At 48.3% G+C, this 20,694-nt stretch overlaps 1 protein-coding gene across 1 annotated transcript; it reads left to right on the top strand.

Annotated features, from left to right (window-relative positions):
- Nucleotides 1–1,024: 1,024 nt before the first annotated feature.
- spag5 (sperm associated antigen 5) lies at nucleotides 1,025–19,028 on the top strand. Its single transcript, XM_062552822.1, has 26 exons — nucleotides 1,025–1,107; nucleotides 1,707–1,772; nucleotides 2,096–2,200; nucleotides 2,301–4,540; nucleotides 5,348–5,537; nucleotides 5,668–5,784; nucleotides 6,201–6,293; nucleotides 7,195–7,329; nucleotides 7,912–8,031; nucleotides 8,138–8,230; nucleotides 8,410–8,544; nucleotides 8,688–8,781; nucleotides 9,944–10,091; nucleotides 10,661–10,711; nucleotides 11,255–11,429; nucleotides 11,537–11,670; nucleotides 12,770–12,938; nucleotides 13,283–13,415; nucleotides 14,455–14,541; nucleotides 14,812–14,935; nucleotides 15,881–16,013; nucleotides 17,301–17,381; nucleotides 17,528–17,677; nucleotides 18,057–18,131; nucleotides 18,626–18,706; nucleotides 18,864–19,028. Exons 2-26 carry the CDS (start codon nucleotides 1,731–1,733, stop codon nucleotides 18,933–18,935), a joined length of 4,977 nt encoding a protein of 1,658 aa, XP_062408806.1. The 5' UTR covers nucleotides 1,025–1,107; nucleotides 1,707–1,730; the 3' UTR covers nucleotides 18,936–19,028.
- The last annotated feature ends 1,666 nt before the right edge of the window (nucleotides 19,029–20,694 follow it).

Raw genomic sequence — 20,694 nt, 5'->3', positions numbered from 1 at the left:
TGTGAAAGAGCTGTCTTTGAGCAACTGCAAAACAGACAAGCTAGTTTACAACAAACAGTTGAAAGAGGATGAGCACATGAAGCCACAGTCCAGAGCCAAGCTTCCATACAAGACCCTTCCGGCAAACCTTTGGACGACTAAGCAAATGGTCCACAGAGCTCGGGGATTGTGTCCAAATCGTGGTTCTAACCCTGCCATACCTAGCCAGAAAGGAGAAGGCAAGGTGTCGGAGGAGAGTGGCTCTGTGTGCCCTCAACCTGTAAAGGACTGTAGGCTGTCTGTGAGGAAGCTAACAGAGCTGCTTCAGGAGCAGCTCAGCTCCTCATACCGCCCTCGTGCCCAGCCCCTGCCCAAACCCACCAGGCCTCGCCGCAGACTGTCCAGGGTGGGAAGGGGTTCAGTACTCGAGCCTTCTCTGAGGCAGCGACGGCAGAGAGGCCGGAAGATGTCCCTGGGGGCTATCGATGACGCCCTGAAGATGGAGAGTCAACGCAAGGGGGAGTTCCGCCGACGCTCTAGTGTTGCCGTGATACCCATGATGAGTCGACAGCAGGCCGCTTACAGACGACCCAGCATGCCACTGCTGGAGAATATCAAATTGGCTCGGGAAGTCAAAGCACCCCCAAAACTTACTGGGAAGAAGGAAAACGCTAAAAAGAAAACATAAAGATAAGCTCTTGTTAGGTCTAAGATAAACTGACGTGTATGAAATCATAATAGTGTGTGAGGTTATAAATCATTTTCTTTCTTTTCATTACTCTTAATAAAATACTTTAAATAAAAACAGGAAAAGTGCAAGATTTTTTTCTAGATCAGCAATTTACAATATACTACTACTTAGTAGCTATTCCTGTCGTTATAGGGATTGTGATAAAACATTTTTTTTAAGAAATAAATATTTAAATATATATTTTACATCCACTCTTTGGCACTTTTTCACTCCCAAACACGAGGGGGCGACATGGACATCATACAGCAAACGTCTTCACAATGATTAGCAATGAACAAAGATTTCGACCAATAGCGTTACGGCGTGCCAATGTTTGAAATAGACAGGACAAGCGGTTGAATACAAACAACGTAGTTTACAACAATTTCATCATAAAGGTGAGCAATTTCATACAATTTAAAGCACAATCTATGTAGCTGCTAGCATCTGACTTAGTAACGTTTGGTATATACGAAACACACCATAAAGACCATAATGAATGACTAAATATTCCAAATCCTTCAGTGAGCTGTCATAGGGTAACTAACGTTAGCTCTCGCTAACTATCGTTAATATAACTTTCTAACTGTAGAATAAGCCAGCCACCTAGTGATAAACTGGTGAAGTAAATCTAACATTAATGCCAGAGGATTAATTTAGCTAACTCATAATCATATTTTGAACAGTCATCGAGGCATGTGTAGGCGACGTTAACGTTATGATGTTAGCGTCAGTCAAAAGGCATTGTTACTGTCATCGGGACTAGCAAAACTGTTGAATTAACTCGTATAGTCATTGGGTTAACTTAACCAAGTAACCGTACCTTAAGCTCCAAGCAATATCTTTCTATAACCTGTTAGTTAATTTCTGCCATTTTGGATTGGGAGAGATAGCTTTATAACAGAGCATACAGGGCAGTAAGGGTGGTCATGGCTGTGTTTGTGTGGGGATGTGATGCCAACGTTATCATACACCTGAGCCCTGCTCTTGTTTTCAGGCTCTGCTTGGGCATCGGCGAAGAATGTCCGCCTTACAAGGATCACCTGTCAAAGGAGTCAGTGCAGTAAGATTGTATTCATTATTCTGAAGAAACTATTTCTTGTGTGATGCGTATCAACCCTTCTTCTTGTGTTGTCATGGGTACGCTGGCGACTACGCCACTCCATTTCGGCACTGTCTCTGTGTAAAGCGCTTTGGGTTGCACTCAGTGCACGTGAAATGCGCTATATAAATAAAAGTACCTTACCTTACCTTACCTTACCTTCTTACTCTGAAGTGGGTATTTTCCATGCTAAATGAAGTGTGTTTGCAGTGATGGGGGCATGTAATATCATGATGTGCTTAATTATTCAACACATACTTTGTCTTCCATCATTCTTCCATCAGCCTTTGAGGACACCCCTCCGAGATGTACAGAATGAACTTGCCCCCAGGCAACAGACCCACAAGTTAAAGTCAGTCATGCCTGAGAGCACCACACCTGGAAAAAAGGTAACAAAAAGCATCAAATCTGTTTTGTTTGATATTCTGCAGGATTATGCATCACCCAGAGCACAGGGCCTAAGCATCAATGTTTATGCATTTCAAACAGGGTCACATCACAAGTTGCCACACTGCGCCACGATATGTTGAGGATCATGTTGACGAGATGCAAAAGACCCCTTGTGAGTCTCCAAATGTAGCCCCAAAAATTGACTCTTCCAGCGACTCTCCGGACGACCCAGGAGACATGACATACAAGTCGTTTGTGTGTTTAGGAGGAGAAATCCAGCTCTCTGATACTTTAGATGCAGCAGATGTCACTCTGGGCATTCCACTGGACAGCAACAGTCATTCCACATGTGTTGATGGTGAACTTGTAGAGGGAAGTTTTCAGAGCTTTCAAGATGACGAACCCCATTTTGATCATCCCTACCATCAGGCAGAGAGAGGCATGATTTCATCCAGCGATGTCTCTGCCGTCACTCTGAATGCCACAGACATGTCTGCCTCCCCAGACAGCCTGTCTACATCCCATCTTGCTGTTACACACCAGGGCACCACAGACGTTGGTGACGTTACATTCAAGTCGTACGACTGTTCTGGAGTACAGATCGAGGTGCTGGGTACCCCTGACAAAACCTCTGAGCTTTCAGCTTTTTTCAAGAATCTAACAGTGCAGGACTGCCAAGCTCTGTCCCAGAGCACAGTCAGTTTTGATGGAGGTGAAGAGGTGTTGCTTAGCAGCAGCCAACATGCAGATCATCCGTATTGTGATGTGGAAAAGAGCATGAGTAGGGAGCCTGCTGTGTGCTCGAGCCATGAGCTGTCCATAGAGCAAGCATTGGAGGAAGACCTTGTTTTTCAGATGCATTCCAAAAGCCATGTAGAGAGCTTGCTTCAAGTCGAAGAGACTAATGCCGATGCAGGTTCAAATAATGGACAGATTGAAGACATTACGTTCAAATCCTTTACATGCACGGGAGGGGAGGTTGAGATTTTGGAAGATGCCTCCATACTATCAGAACAATCTGCTGCCATCATGGAGGAGAAGATACTGGAAAACAGTCAAATATCGGTCAATGTCACTGTACCTGAAGAAGAGACCAGTGCTGCTGTGCTACCTGGAGAAGGCCATGTTGATCATCCTTACTCTGAAATCCAGAGGCCTTTCGCTAGTGATGTCCCTGTCACTAACCCATCGTCAGAGATCCTCATCGGTCCGGAGAGGAGAGGGGATGAAGAGAGCAGTGGGGCTCAGGTCATTTGTGAGGACGACAAAATGACCTCTGTGCACGGAGAGGACAGTGCAGTGCTTTCGTATGACCGAGACCTCAGTAGCTGCACTGATGATGTGTCCACAAAGAGCTCTGCGCCTGTCCCTGAGGACAGTGAGATGACGCCATCGTCTGCAGGCTCCCAGCATGCACCACCAGAGAGGAGCAGCGGTGGCCTGGACAGCGCTCTGGGCTCGTCTGGACACCCCCTCCAGACGTCTGAGAGCGAGCCGGAGGAGATGCGGCGGGACAGCCCCCAGTCTGTGCTCGCGGAGCCTCCGTTCGGCCACCCCCTGCAGCTCTCCGCCCCCTGCACCCCGAAAGCCTCCTTCCTGTGCAGGAGCATCCTGCTGGACCCTCAGGCCGACGAGCAGGACAGCCGGCTCTGGGCCGGCGCTCTGGACAGCCCCCTGCCGCCGCCGCAGCTCAACTCCACCGCCCTGCCCTCCAGCCTCGCCTGCACGTCCGTCCCTCCGTCCCCCTCCGGCCAGGCCCCGCCTGTGGCTCCAGAGGCCCTCGTGGCTGCTGCTCCAGAGGCCCCCGTGTCTGCTGCTCCAGAGGCCCCCGTGTCTGCTGCTCCAGAGGCCCCCGTGTCTGCTGCTCCAGAGGCCCCCGTGTCTGCTGCTCCAGAGGCCCCCGTGTCTGCTGCTCCAGAGGCCCCCGTGTCTGCTGCTCCAGAGGCCCCCGTGGCTGTGGCTCCAGAGGCCCCCGTGGCTGCTGCTGCTGCTGCTGCTGCGGTGGTGGTGCGCGCGGCTCCTCCGCTGGACCCGTTGGCCGCCCAGGCCGCGCTGCTGGGGTGCGGCCCGCTGCAGGAGCAGCTGAGGCAGATGGCGGAGCTGCTGATCGCGGCGGCGTCGGGGAACATGGCCCCTCGGCCGGCGGCGGCGGCGGCGGCGGCGGCGGTGGTGGAGCGTCACCACGCCGAGGCGGCCACCACGCCGGTCAAGCAGCGCAGCGTGTCGGTGTGCACGTCGCCGATGCAGTGCGTGGAGCGCAGCATGAACACGTCGGTCCAGCCGGTGGTGGAGGTGCCCGTGTCCGATGCCAGCACCACCACAGACTCCCTGCTATGGAAGTGAGTTTGTCCACATAAAGCGCTTTTATAATACCACACCTCGCCTTTTGGGAGCTCTGGTTTCATGTTTGATACGTTTGTTTCTTCTCTCTGCCTCTCTCACGGTCTCTTAAAGCAATAGTTCGGAATTTTGGACATAGGACCTCATTTCCAACTCAGTCTGGGTGATATAGGTCGGTGAAGACCATTTTCTGTGAATTTCTGCCCTTCCTATGAGTTGCAGCGTTCATCTCGTGCTAATCTGGTGCCAAGATAACGCAAGTCAACGGTAACATTCCAGCCTGCCACTGAAAACACTCCACAGAACACCCGAAACAAATACATTTTAACGTCAGACTATCGATGCACATGCCTAGTGTTGATAGAACCATGTTAGAAATAAAACGAACCTTGCATCGCATTGCAATAGCCTACTTTGTTCCCTGTATGGCAGTGGCGGATTGATATTGAGAAACTAGTCCCTCAAAATGTAATAAATCATTGAGTTGCATGGTTAGTTTTATTTCTAAAATTATTCTATCAACACGGACATGTATATCGATAGTCCGACGATTTAATTGACTTGTCTCGGGTGTGCGGTGGAGTGAGTAAGACTGTTGTTGATGTCAGACTGATGTTACCTTAGAAATGTGTTAGCTCAAAACCAGCGTTAGCAAAGGGGGACGCTGCAACTGAAGGAAGGGGCTAAACGCGATAAAAACGGTCTCCACCGACCTATATCACCTCGGTAAAGTTGGAAATTAGGTCCTATGTCCAAAATTCCGAACTATTCCTTTAACCCTTTGTTGTGTCCTCTCTGTCCTGCAGTCTGAGCCCTGGCTGTCTGGAGGCTCTCCCGAGAGCGGAGCTGGAGCAGAGGCTGACCTCCTACATCATCATGTCGGAGGCTCTGCTGCAGCAGCTGGCCTCTGCCCGGGCCCAGGCCCCCAACGCCGGCCCACCACCCTCGGACATGCGCAACCAACTCATCCAGACCGACCACACGGAGCTCAGCCAGGTGACCAGGCAGCCTACATCTCCCATAATCCTTCAGCAGATTTGTGATGGCTGTTGTTTTGGTGAAAATTAGGAGCACATAGCCTTTAACCATGTTGAAGGCTAATTTAAATTTGCATTCACCATTTCAGATGGAAACCTACAAAGACCTGTATGTTATCGCCTTGGACAAGATTAAGAGTCTTCAGCAGGATCTACAGGATCTTCAGAACCTACAGCACAACATGCAAGCCGTGTCCTCCAACATGGTGGGAGAACATTCCATTGTAGCTGTATATGCTAGATTTATCTATTTACATTAGAGATGCACCGTTCCGATACTGATATCAGAGATCAGTCCAACACTGACTGACACTGAAATAGTTCGATTGGGTGTAGGTGACTATGGGAACAATCAGCTCAACTCTTTCTGTTTTTACATTGTGTGTGTTCTATGACATTTATCAGCAGTGTGTTGGTAGGCCTAATATAGAGCTAATATTCTATGGAGAGGGCAATTAAATTAAAACAATGAGTACGCTTTGCAACAAGATATAAAGCTGCTTAGTGTTAAACAGTAATAAAACAAGGATACTGAAAATAGTCGGATCGGTGCATCCATAATTGTTTTTATGTGAGTGTGAAGTTATTTTGTGTTGTGCTCACTGAGTTCCATATTTTACAGGTGGCCGTGAAGACAGATGCTGAGGACACTTTGGCCTCCATGAAGGAAATTGGTGGCATTGTCACTGCAGATCAGGAGGAGATGTCCAGACAGGTCAGCCACTCCCTTTTCTGTGATGATAACTGAGGGTGTATTCACACCAGGAAGGTCCGTTAGTTCACTTGCTTTGGTCCGGACCAATTTTTTTCCTTTTTTTATTTTTAGTGCGGTTCGCTTTCACACTGTGATTAATTGCAACCGGTCCAGAATTTATAAACAAAAGCACATGTGCTAAGGTCGTTCAACCATTGGCTGGTAAACGTGTAGGTGGGGTGAAGAATAGGAAGCCAAAATCAAAGTTGGCCCACGTAAATACTATGGAGACTTTGCGTACTGTACTCGTTATTATCCTAGCAATATAGTTACAGTTTCAGCTTTGCATAAGTGCTTGAGCGTCAAGACCGTTTGATGCAACATGAGTTTAACAATAACGTAATTTTGAAACGACGAAGACGTGCAGCAAAACAGCTGAGAAGAGCTCTCATGTGTGTCCAACATGCTAACAGCAGGCCTACGGAAGACGGAACAGGTAGGAGATGCAAAATCAAATTATTGTTGCCAAAAAAGCGTTAGCTCACTGCTGCTTACAGCTGTTGTGCGTCACGGAGCTATCCTACATTTCCCATAATGCGCAAAAACTACGGGAGCTCGTCAAATCCAAAAAAGGTAGATTTCTGCAACTGGGTCGGATCGAGGTCGGGCTGCTTTCACACCATAAACGAACCGCACCAGGGTTCGATAGGAACCGCTCCGAGACCACTTCCTCAGCTGGGTCTCGGTCCGCTTGTTTGGTCCGCACCAGAGTGATTGTATTCACACCAGTCAAAAAGGTCCGAACCAAGCAAGAAACGAACTTGAGTTCGTTTTAATCGAACTAAACAAGGCAGGTGTGAATACGCCTAGTATGTGCAAGGCCTTTTCTGTGGGATTTGACCACTCGCTGTCTGTCTTGCAGGTGTCCCAGATGAGGTCCCTCTATGGGAAGTGCCGGGAGACCCTGAGGAAGATGCAGCAGAAGACCAGAGACTGCCTGCAGCAGAGAGATGGCATGAGGCAGAGCATGGAGGAGGCCCAGCAGGACAAACAGGCGGTAAAGGCCTCCTATTCCCCCTCATAGTGATTAACACAGGCCTCCCCCGCATAGTGATTAACACAGGCCTCCCCCCTCATAGTGACTAACAAAGGCCTTCCCCTCATAGTGACTAACACAACAGCCTTCCCCCTCATAGTGATTAACACAGGCCTTCCCCCTCATAGTGATGAAACAACAGCCAACAGCGTTGTACACTAACGTTATCATTACATTGGACTAAGACACCCTGTGATGAACCAGTTCTAGCAATACATACATGCATACATAGCCTTGTTATTTATCATGATGCCCAAACTATGGAATGTTTTATTATCTTTGGGTTGTTTCTGGCAGCCATCTTGGATTTTCCCTTAAAAAATGACCTTAATGAACCAGGAATTTGGGGCACGGCACCCCTTCTGATATGATGAGATGCATCATAAAGAGTGTCTGTACCAATTTTGGTGCTTTTATCCGCCGCGTAACGATTATATTAGGCCCTATTTTGTTGATAATCCCCCCCTACTAGTTGTGGTTAGTTCAGTGGAGGGATGGTCATGGCGTAAGGTGGTGCTGACGGCTGCTTGTTTGCTCCCCCAGGCCTTCAGTGTGGTGGAGCAGCTGCGGGCTCACTGTGCGTCTCAGCTGGCCGAGCTGGAGGAGAGTGTGGGCTCACACCAGCAGCTCCTGGAGGCCCTCAGACGCTCCTGCCCCCTGCAGGTCAGTAGGGAGAACTGCACCTCTGCTGCTGGGGTGGACACACACTGGACAGGGCTCCGGTGCCTGTGGCGGGTACTCATCCTCTCACTGTTATTCTTGACCACAGGCTGCATTTAACAACGACTACGTGGAGACTCTCAGCGAGGCCAAGGAGCTTTTGAAGGTCAAGCTGGAGGACCATGCCAGTTTGCTGGAGGAGGTAGGTCTGTGTGCGCCAGAGCCAAGCGTTTGGGAATAAGCAGACAGACGCCGTTTGAACCTGGTTCAGTTGCCTGTGTGTGTGTGAATCGTGTGTGTGTGATCCGTGTGTGTGTGATCCGTGTGTGTGTGTGTGTGTGTGTGTGTGTGTGTGATCCGTGTGTGTGTGTTTGTGTGCAGCTGGGGAGGGCGCGGTCCCTCCTGCGGAGGAGCAGGCCGGTGCTGCAGCAGCTGCACCAGAGGGCCTCCAGGGCCCAGGAGCAGAGCGAGCAGGACCGGGCCGAGCGGCAGCAGGCCCTGGAGGACAGAGCCCAGGTCAGAGGTCATCACCATAGCCACCCAGAGCTCTCTCATTTGGCCACTAGACTGGGTCTCAAAACAGTGGAGTCTTGGACTGTTACGGTATTTTGTTGTCCTGATTTGGAGTTTTGTTATGATTTTTTTTGCCCATGACACAGATCCAACAAGAACTGGAGCAAGAGCAAGCAAGTCTCCAGGATGCAGAGCAACAGATTGGAGATTTGAACACTCAGTTGACTATCTTGAGTGCAGGTTAGTCCGCTGTCATGCTTTACATTCCTTTTTTTTTTTTAAAGTTAGCTGTGGTGCTTATCACAAGCAGTGTGATTGCAAGAGTCAAGATCTCTGTAAAAGTAAGAACATCTGCTTATAAGCCCATCCCATCTTGTGTTAAAACCATATAGAAAATGATGAGGTCCATGAGCTGTTGTTGCAAGATAAGATATTAAGTGTCACTCCTGGGCAGATTCTGCCTCCATCTTTCAATATTCAAGTATGAGTTTGCTCTCTGAGACAATTTGAACTATGGTCCTTGTATAAAAGTGGTGTTGTGTGAAGACGCTAAATAAGCCCCAGCCTTCTAACCTGTTCAAGTGAGCCCCAACCTTAGTCTGTACCCAGTGTGAGTGAACCCCCAAGTCAAGTTTATTTATATAGCGCATTTCATACACCTCATTCAATGTGCTTTGCATAAACAAAATCAAACAGTAATACCCCAGCTACTCCAGTGTTCAAGTGAACCCCAACATTAGGCTGTACCCAGTGTGAGTGAGCCCCAACATTAGGCTGTACCCAGTGTGAGTGAACCCCAACATTAGGCTGTAGCCAGTGTGAGTGAGCCCCAACATTAGGCTGTAGCCAGTGTGAGTGAACCCCAACATTAGGCTGTAGCCAGTGTGAGTGAACCCCAACATTACGCTGTACCCAGTGTGAGTGAGCCCCAACATTAGGCTGTACCCAGTGTGAGTGAACCCCAACATTAGGCTGTACCCAGTGTGAGTGAGCCCCAACATTACGCTGTACCCAGTGTGAGTGAGCCCCAACATTAGGCTGTACCCAGTGTGAGTGAACCCCAACATTACACTGTACCCAGTGTGAACCCCAACATTACGCTGTACCCAGTGTGAGTGAACCCCAACATTACGCTGTACCCAGTGTGAGCCCCAACATTAGGCTGTACCCAGCGTGAGTGAGCCCCAACATTACGCTGTACCCAGTGTTCAAGTGAGCCCCAACATTAGGCTGTACCCAGCGTGAGTGAGCCCCAACATTAGGCTGTATCCAGTGTGTGTGAGCCCCAACATTACGCTGTACCAGTGTGAGTGAACCCCAACATTACGCTGTACCCAGTGTGAACCCCAACATTACGCTGTACCAGTGTGAGTGAACCCCAGCTACTGTGTGTGTCCTGCAGAGATGGGGGTTCTGCGGCAGCAGCTGGCGGAGGTGGAGGAGGAGCGCGACCAGCTGCAGCGGCGCAGCACGGAGCTCTCGGCCACCGTCACCTCCACCCTGGCCTCCTACACCTTCCTGGAGCAGGCCCTGGGCAGCGAGACCAGGAAGTGGGTCCTCCTCACCCGCACACACTAGATAGATAGATAGATAGATACTTTATTGATCCCCAAGGGGAAATTCAAGGTCCCAGCAGCTTAAGACACCACACACAACATACAGTACAATGTAAACAATGTAAACAGGAAAATTAAAAAGCAAATCAACAATCAACATGACTAAAGGAGCAGTAGAATACTATAGATAAGGTATGCATGAATGTACTGAGGATTGGTACTGTGATCCAGTCTGAGGTGTGTGTCAAGTTGGTCTAGTGTGTGGTCTGAGGTGTGTGTCAAGTTGGTCACTAGTGTCTGCTGGAGGACTAGCACACTCACAGGACAATTACACTATTATAGTGTATTGATTAACTTTACTTTATCAATCATTAGTAATTGATTACTATTTTCTAACAGATAGCAGAAGTTATTATTTCGTATGTGTTTGAAGTAGTGCACACTTGCCTGAGATGAAGAATTTCAACAGATATTATGCGAACAGTGTGTACTTGGCCAGGCATGAGTGGGGTTTGAGAGAATATGAAGAGAGTCATTTTGTCTGGATGTTCTGCCATTTTCAGAATGCAGCAGTCTAAGCATGAAGCCCAGGAAGCCATAGAGAAGGCCAGTGGGTAAGTAACACTACACACACACACACACACACACACACGATGTTCTCAACTCAATGAGTCAATTCATCGTCTCAACTCAATCAGAACTCTTCAGCAGTATGTCCACAGCTGCATTTGACTTGTATTTTAATTGAATTTTAACTTAATTTAATTAAATTTATTTTCACTTATAGAGCGCCAAAACATTACACGTGTCTCATGGCGCTTCACAGATTGATACACATTTAGAGAAAGCCCATGAGTAACAGGGCGAGGAAAAACTCCCTAGAATTGGAGATACATATAGGAAGAAACAGATCCACGACTCAAGGGCCCAACCCATCTGCCTAGGGTCCTATTTTGAGTTGGTCAGGCATCTTTATACTCTGCTTGGTAGTGGATTACTGTATGAGCGTTTGTTTACTGTATGAGCATTTGTTTACTGTATGAGTGTTTGTTTAATGTATGAGTGTTTGTTTACTGTATGAGTGTTTGTTTACCGTATGAGTGTTTGTTTATTGTATGAGTGTTTGTTTACCGTATGAGTGTGTGTTTTCTGTGCAGGCTGGAGCAGGCTCTGGAGGCCTCCCAGCGGCAGGTGCTGGAGCTGAGTGAGGCTCTGGCCCAGAGGGACGGCCAGGTGAGCGAGCTCCAGGCTCAGGCCGAGACCCACACCGCCCAGCTCCGCCAACTGCCCAAGCTGGAGGCCGAGCTGTCCAGCTCCAAGGAGATGAACGAGGTGAGTTCCTCCACAGACCTCCACAGGGGTATAGGTCTTCGGACCTGTAGGATGAAGCCTAGTATGCAGTGGGTGTTGACTGTGTGTGTGTGTGTGTGTGTGAGCAGTTTCTGCAGATGGAGAACGAGTTGACGCGGGAGCAGATGTCCGAGAGTGAGGGGATGCTGCGTTCCCAACTGCAGGGCCTCAGGGAGAGGAATCTGGAGTGTGAAGATCTCAAGCTCGCCCTCTCCCAGCTCAGGTGAGCTACGCACCACACTACACCACACTATGGCCTGTCCGCATGCTGTGTGCCTCCGGTCCCCCAGAGGGCGCTGTCCCCATCGCCAGACACACTCAGACAGGCGTTCTCTTATTAGCAGTGAAATGACTTATTTTCACATGTGTGAAGTAGCTCTTTGTTGGATCTAGGAAGCATGAACGAGTCTGGGCTACTCTCAATAGGATAGGGGACTGGGACACTTTGGAGAGAGGCAGGGAACAGGCAAACCACGGTCAGATGGTTGGAGAGTCGGGTTGGACACAGACAGGGTTCAGCCAAGATCACCACGGATGGTGTATTTTATTAAAGTTGCTGGGACAAGTTGTCTCTTCTCTTTGGCTGTATCGAGGTGTGTGTGGGGATGTTTGTGTGTGTGCTGTAACAAAACAAAGGGAAACAATCAGCACACAACAACCAACAAAGGCCATACAAGCATAAGTCATATCCCCATTAACATCTAAATAGTTAAAGTTAATCCACTGTAACCAAGGAAGCCACTGATGAATAGTTACCTGAAGTTTTATTGAAAGTTAGATGCTTAAAGTATTGTGGTGTAAGATAAGTTTGTTAGAGCCAGGTTTTTAGCCATATCAAATGTAAAATCACAAGCACCTCGTAGTAAAAGCACCTAAAGCTGCTGACACTCAGATCTAAAGCAGTCCAGACTGCGAGTCTGTAGAAGGGCTGTTGGTTAATGGTGTGTGTGTGTGTCGTGTGTGTGTGTGTGTGTGTGTGTGTGTGTGTGTGTGTGTGTGTGTGTGTGTGTGTGTGTGTGTGTGTGTGTGTGTGTGTGTGTGTGTGTGGTGTGTGTGGTGTGTGTGGTGTGTGTGGTGTGTGTGGTGTGTGTGGTGTGTGTGTGTGCGCGCCGTGTGTGTGTGCGCGCCGTGTGTGTGTGTGTGTGCGCGCCGTGTGTGTGTGTGGTGTGTGTGGTGTGTGTGTGTGCGCGCCGTGTGTGTGCGCCGTGTGTGTGTGCGCGCCGTGTGTGTGTGTGTGTGTGTGCGCGCCGTGTGTGTGTGTGTGTGTGTGCCGTGTGTGTGTGCGCGCCGTGTGTGTGTGTGTGCGCGCCGTGTGTGTTTAGGCAGGAGCGGGACGCTGTGCAGGAGGAGCTGTGCAGCAGCACTAGGCGAGCGCGGGCGCTGCTGCAGGATCAGGGGGAGCAGCTGAGGCAGGCCACCAGCCACGTCACCATGCTGCAGCACCAGGTGCTCTGCTTCAACAGCACCCTGGAGATAGCCCTCGCCACCGCGGTACAGAACATCACACACACACACACACACACACACACACACACACACACACATTCAGCCCTCTCCACCGCGGTATGCACCTCACACTTACACACACACACATTCAGACGGGTGTCACAGAGATGCCCTCTCACCATCTCAGCGTTTAGTCAACATTTACTTCTGTGCACTTTCTCTGAAGGCCCTGACATGTAACAACTTGTTGGTCACTGCTAGCCTGATGGTTGTTGTTATGCTATTTTGCAGACGCCTTTGTCCAAAGCGAAAGTCTGACGCTAACAGTCCTCTGTCCACTCCGTGTGTGCGTGCGTGTGTGTATGTGTGTGTGTGTGTGTGTGTGACAGGCATCTGAACCGTGTACGGAGGAGGAGGAGTGTCCCGAGCAGCCCGCCTCCTTTGTGGACTCCATCATGAGGGCCATGACCCAGGAGGAGGACGAGGAGCAGGAGCGGCCCAGCTACACGTCTGAGGACACAGGTGCTCACTCTCCACCACTACCGCACATGCTCAGTACACTCATGCTCTAGACATGGGCTCAGTACAGACTTGGGCTCAGTACACTCATGCTCTAGACATGGGCTCAGTACACTCATGCTCTAGACATGGGCTCAGTACACTCATGCTCTAGACATGGGCTCAGTACACTCATGCTCTAGACATGGGCTCAGTACACTCATGCTCTAGACATGGGCTCAGTACACTCATGCTCTAAACATGGGCTCAGTACACTCATGCTCTAGACATGGGCTCAGTACACTCATGCTCTAGACATGGGCTCAGTACACTCATGCTCTAGACATGGGCTCAGTACACTCATGCTCTAAACATGGGCTCAGTACACTCATGCTCTAGACATGGGCTCAGTACACTCATGCTCTAGACATGGGCTCAGTACACTCATGCTCTAAACATGGGCTCAGTACACTCATGCTCTAGACATGGGCTCAGTACAGTCATGCTCTAGACATAGGCTCAGTACAGTCATGCTCTAGACATGGGCTCAGTACAGTCAGGCTCAGTACAGTCATGTTCTAGACATGGACTCAGTACAGTCATGCTCTAGACATGGGCTCAGTACAGTCCTGCTCTAGACTTGGGCTCAGTACAGTCATGCTCTAGACATGGGCTCAGTACACTCATGCTCTAAACATGGGCTCAGTACACTCATGCTCTAAACATGGGCTCAGTACACTCATGCTCTAAACATGGGCTCAGTACAGTCCTGCTCTAGACATGGGCTCAGTACAGTCATGCTCTAGACATGGGCTCAGTACAGTCCTGCTCTAGACATGGGCTCAGTACAGACTTGGGCTCAGTACAGTCCTGCTCTAGACATGGACTCAGTACAGTCATGCTCTAGACTTGGGCTCTGTTGTGTGTCCAGAATGGCTGATTCTGGAAGTGTTTACAGAACTAGAAATGGTTTGAATGGATAGACGGTAGTTAATTTTTCACCCTTTTGAAACGTTTACCCATTTAATTGTTTTAAAATGTGACTGAACTGATTTGCGTTTAGAAGTGGAGGACGGCCATGCTGATGGATTGAGCAGCACACGCAGCGCCTTCTCCCGTGTCCCGGCGACCACACCCAAAAAACAACAAGGTACTGCTGCTGCTAGCCCTGTCATTAGCATGCTGCATTATTTACAAGTCACAACACATGCCAGCCCTGGTGGTCTGCACACCGTATGCACATGATGATCTCTGCCACTCTTCATCATAATACGGTGTTGTCTGAAGGTACACAGCCTTCCGGTTGAATGCGAGGCTACTTAGGGCCTACCGCAGGACTATATGATTGATGATGATGATGATTGATGAGGAGGAGGATGATGATGATGATGATGATGGTGATGGTGGTGTGTGTTAACAGATCGGGAGAGCTCTGTTGTGCAGGCGGTGGCCCAGCTGTCTGAGATGTTCTCTAAGCTCACCAGCACCATCCAGCAGTTCCAGCAGCACCAGGACACGGAGCAGGAGCAGCTGCACAGAGCCAAGTAAGGGCTGCTCCGCGTCCTCTTGTTCTGCGTTCTCTTGTTCCGCGTCCTCTTGTTCTGCGTTCTCTTGTTCTGCGTCCTCTTGTTCTGCGTTCTCTTGTTCTGCGTTCCCTTGTTCTGCGTCCTCTTGTTCCGCGTTCTCTTGTTCTGCGTTCCCTTGTTCTGCGTCCTCTTGTTCTGCGTCCTCTTGTTCTGCGTCCTCTTGTTCTGCGTCCTCTTGTTCTGCGTCCTCTTGTTCTGCGTCCTCTTGTTCTGCGTCCTCTTGTTCTGCGTTCCCTTGTTCTGCGTCCTCTTGTTCTGCGTTCTCTTGTTCTGCGTCCTCTTGTTCTGCGTCCTCTGAGCTCTTCACTGAGTCTGAACTGGGCTCATTATAACATTGCTGAACATTATAGCTTTGTGCATTCTCAGTACGCTAACTAGAATATGCTCTTGAAATGTTGACAATTCTGCACTCAGCATGGATATATTACATAATATATAACCGATGTATAAAATATAGCAGTTTACTTTTATATGCGCTATGATATGTCGAGCACTGTCAACTGTCACGGTAAAAAAGATACAACGCAGCTTTGCCGGAAATAGAAAACCGTTTTCTGAATACTGAGGTGTTGGCTAACCCTCAGTACACCCATTGTTGGCTAAGGAATATCGTGAAATTAGATAGATAGATAGATAGATAGATACTTTATTGATCCCCAAGGGGAAATTAAAAAGCCTTTATTTAACTGGCTATTTCACGGTAGAAAGTTAGAAACATGGGGAGAGGCAACCCACACGTAGCGGCATAGGCAGCCTGACCCCAAAGAGTACTTTTGCAAACCTAACTGGACTCCTGAAAATGCTTCCAGTATAAATTCTGCAGTGCATGTGCCTCAGTAGTAATTGATCCCGACTGCTGTGTTTGACCTCTCTAACCTATTTCTCCTCCTCGGTCTGTTCCAGGGAGGGCCTGCAGGAGGAGCTGCGCGAGGAGGCCCACCGGCACCAGCAGGAGGAGCAGGAGCTGCGGGAGCAGCTGCACAGGCTGCAGACCCAGCTGGAGAAGGACGCCACCGCCCTGCAGCAGAAGGCCCAGGTACCTACCAGTCTACATTACATTACAGTTGCACTGCACACACACACACACACACACACACACACACACACACACACACATGATGTGTATACACTCATATGACTCCACACCTCTGACTCTGACATTACTGCAGCAGAAGGCCCAGGTACCGTACCAGTCTACATTACATTACAGTTGCACTGCACACACACACACACACACACACACACATGATGTGTATGCACTCATATGACTCCACACCTCTGACTCTGACATTACTGCAGCAGAAGGCCCAGGTACCGTACCAGTCTACATTACATTACAGTTGCACTGCACACACACACACACACACACACACACACACATGATGTGTATACACTCATATGACTCCACACCTCTGACTCTGACATTACTGCAGCAGAAGGCCCAGGTACCAGTGTACTGTACATTACAATTGCACTGCACACACACACACACACACACACACGATGTGTATACACTCATATGACTCCACACCTCTGACTCTGACATTACTGCAGCAGAAGGCCCAGGTACCAGTGTACTGTACATTACATTACAATTGCACTGCACACACACACACACACACACACACATGATGTGTATACACTCATATGACTCCACACCTCTGACTCTGACATTACTGCAGCAGAAGGCCCAGGTACCCTACCAGTCTACATTACATTACAGTTGCACTGCACACACACACACACACACACACACGATGTGTATACACTCATACGACTCCACACCTCTGACTCTGACATTACTGCAGCAGAAGGCCCAGGTACCCTACCAGTCTACATTACATTACAGTTGCACTGCACACACACACACACACACACACACACACACACACACACACACGATGTGTATACACTCATACGACTCCACACCTCTGACTCTGACATTACTGCAGCAGAAGGCCCAGGTACCAGTGGAGCCTGTGATGTGATGTGCTGGCCAGTCCGGTCCCAGCCTAAAACCCATTGGCGCTAGCAGCTATCACTAGCTTATCTATGTCTGTTTAATCACCGTCACTATACCCACTGGCTACCATTACAGCAGCACTGCACACATACACACATAATGTGTATACACTCATACGACTCCACACCTCTGACTCTGACATTACTGCCAGCAGAAGTGGTAAATGTTTAACTACCAGGATGGTCATTACAGCAGTAGTTTTATAGTAGGCTGTGAGAATACTCTGTAAAGGATGATTGAGGTGCGTCCCCGTTCTAATGCCCTGCTGTTCTGATTGTTCCGTTGGTGTTTTTCTGTCAGGATGAGAAGACGCTGAACAAGTTGTGCGGTGAGATGGACAAGAACCTGGAGCAGGCCCAGAAACACAGAGCAGAGAACATCGTAAGTGCTGCGGAGTCTCCACTGACCTGTGGGGGGGGGGGGGGAATAGGCCCTATTGTTCTCCTGCATGGCACTGGTGTTCACTCCTCTTGAGTGTGGGCGACGGTGTTGATTGTGTGTTGATTGTGTGTTGTCGTGGGTGACAGGAGTTGCGGAGGGAAGGGGCGGAGTTGCGGCGGGCGCTGCAGCAGTCTCAAGTGGAGGCTCACGTCCTGAAGGAGGAGCTTAACCGAGCCGTCGGCCAATCGGCTTCAAGCACCAAGGCCATGGATGAGAGGATCCGCCTTCTTAAAGAGGTTTGCTGGGACGCAATACCAATCTCATTTCCAGCTTCATTATGTGTGATCATGCATTAATGTCCCCACTCAGTTTTAGCTGAGCCTCAGATATGCAGTCACTCCCTGCCAGCCCATGATTAGTGAAGCCAGAATGAGTGCACGTTCTTTGTGACGTATGACACTAGACACGAAGATGCATTTCGTATGTGTGAACAGCAGGGGGCAGAAGATCCCACTTTCTGCCTCTGAAGAAGCCTTAGTTCCTCTGCTCAGCTGTCTATTCCGAAGTGAATGCAGCAATACAGTTTAAAATGATTTTTTCACACTTGGAGCTTTTGTCTCTCCCCATGGAAGTGGCCTGCCGCAGATTGACACCACCTGCGTGTTCTTTCCACAGGTGGAGAAACTGAGGCAGAGTCTGGCGGAGGTGGAGGAGTCCAGGTCCAAGCTGATGGAGAGAGCCAAGAGACATGTAAGTGCCCCCATTAGGGCTGTGCAATTAATTGATTTTTAATCGTAATCGAGGTTCCGAAAATATGACATCGTAAAATCGATTTTTCACTTTAACTAGGGTAATTACGTTACTTATGTTTGCAAGTGTTGAATAAGTTCAAAAAAAGTTTCTTAATATCAATCATTCAAAATGAATTATTACTAATTAATATTTTATAATAAGAGCAAGATTTGCACTTAAATCCCAATGGGATATTAGCAATATATTATTAGCAATATTAATATTTGCAAAATGTTCATTAAAAAACAGCATATTTTAAATAAGTTCTTGCCTTTTGTCATTTCACAAATCGTAATCGTAATCGAAAATCGGATTTTGAGAAAAGAAAATCAAGATTTTATTTTTGGGCAAAATCGAACAGCCCTAGCCCCCATCCCTGTGTGTTCCGTCACTTGGTTCCTAAAGACATCCACTAGAGTCTAGAGTCTCATCACCCGTCTGCTCTTCGGCAGCAAACGGTCCACGTGACGAACCAGAACAAGCTGGAGCGGGAGCTGCATCTCCTGGACCACATGATCGAGACCGTCAGGAAGGTGAGGCCCTCGACGCAACGGTCACTCAGAGCGGCTCCTTCGCTATGGGACTTGCAGTTGTTCCTTCTGCACTGTTTCTCTGTGTGTTGCCTGTGTGTTGCCTGTGTGTTGCCTGTGTGTTGACTGTGTGTTGACTGTGTGATGTCTCTGTTCCCAGACGCTGTTATCTGTGCCGCATGTGGTGAAGAGCTGTGCAGAGCTGCAGAAGCTGCTGGAGTTTCTTGGATGAAGATGTACATAATAGGGAGATTTTTCATCGTGTTAACTTCATTTTTACATAAATATTAGAATAATAAATAAAGTTGTTTTATGGAGTTTCCTGTATGTTTGTTGTATGTAGATTTGTGCATATTTGTGTATATTTTTAAGATCTCAGAGTTCTGCCATTTGTAAGTAGCTGCAGAAGTATTTAGAGTCTGTTAAAGAACATTCAAAATTCACTTTCTGTAAAAAAAACAGAAAAACATATGAGGGTGCAGATAAACAACTACTAGGAAATCAGAAAATGTCTTATGAGTGAACTGACTGATGGTTGTAGTGGGCAGTGGTAATTCCAGAAGAGCCAATGTCATCCTGTGAAGTCTGTGTTTATACAGATTTTTGACACATTATTGTACTACTTAGTGGTATACCACGATAGGATTAGCATTTTGAAATGAGAGATTGAACATAATTCTCCTTCTGTGTATGCTCCCTACAAGTTCAAGTTAAAGTTTATTGCCATTTCAACAAAACAGTTGATAGGAAAGTGCCGTAGAGTAACTTAAAGAGAAAGTCCACCATCCATGGTGGCAATTTGCAAACCCCTGCATCATCATTCAGAGTGTCCTTAATCCCTGCCGTCGGGGCCGAGTGGAGAGCCTCGCTGGGCTTCTGGTGGAGGGGGTTCTGGATGCCTGCAGCACACACAGGGTCCATTCTTATAGCCGAGTGGAACAAGTCCCCTAATTCATCATGGTAACGTGGCAGTGATGTGTGTCTTGTCAGGGCCTGCAGGAGCCTGATGTAGATTAAATGCTTTAATCTGTATCTGTTCATTTTCGCTCTGCGTCTCCTTTCTGCTCCACTGGCTCTCAATAGGCAGTGATTTGCCTCGGCTCTCATTTTGTTTTCCAAATTATGGGCTGACCGGCGATGAGTTCTCAATTAGCTGGAACAACTCACAATGACTGCTCGGATTGTTTCTTTATTCTCGCTCATGCACAAAGTTGAACTTGTTGGAATTACAGCGGTGTACTTCAAAGCATTGTTTTTCTGAAGAAATTAGTTTCAAAGGCGTGTAACAGGTAACCTTTAATCACTCCAGTGTTTCTCCACTACCGTGCTGAACTAACCCAATCAGTAGGCTGCTCCTATGCAATGTATTTGAAGTTCATACGGGCATCTTTTTATACTCATACAAAATGACTTTAGGATTACAGACTGACAAGTCAATCCAAGTCCTTTATCCGTTGAGCCCAGGAGACTGAGGCCCAGTGTCATGTTCCGCAGGGTCAGTTCATTAGCCTGATTGCGAGACGTTTCAGTCAGATTAGCCGAGGCCGAGGCTTGAGTGCTGCTCTGTTGTTGAGGCTTGCTTGAGTCTCGGGGCAGCACCCAGCCGAGAGGCTCCAGACACACTTCACGTTCAACTGAGCTGAAAGACTGAGTGGACCAAACAATGCCCGCACCAGAACTCCATTGTCCTAGTCTAGGAAGGGCTTTGTGGGAGGAATGAGACACATTGTAGCGGCTGGAGGTTTTGTGTTTTTTTCTGTAGAAGTTTTTATTTGCTGCGGTAAAGTTTAAGTGTGTAATTTGTAGAGCACCATAAATTGCATTTATTGAATAGCTGTTCTCAGTTGTATGGCTATTCAAAACAATGAGGGGGCTAATTATCTTTTAAAGGCACGACATGTTTCATAACCACTTCAGTAGATTCAACCTTAATTTACTTATTTTATTACAGTGTTGTTGTACCCGCCATTACATTTAAAGGACAAATTAAA

The sequence above is a fragment of the Sardina pilchardus genome, chromosome 2, assembly GCF_963854185.1.
Source record: "Sardina pilchardus chromosome 2, fSarPil1.1, whole genome shotgun sequence".
Lineage (NCBI taxonomy): Eukaryota > Metazoa > Chordata > Actinopteri > Clupeiformes > Clupeidae > Sardina > Sardina pilchardus.
The sequence above is the reverse complement of the archived record's forward strand: the minus strand, read 5'-3'. Positions and strand labels throughout refer to the sequence as shown.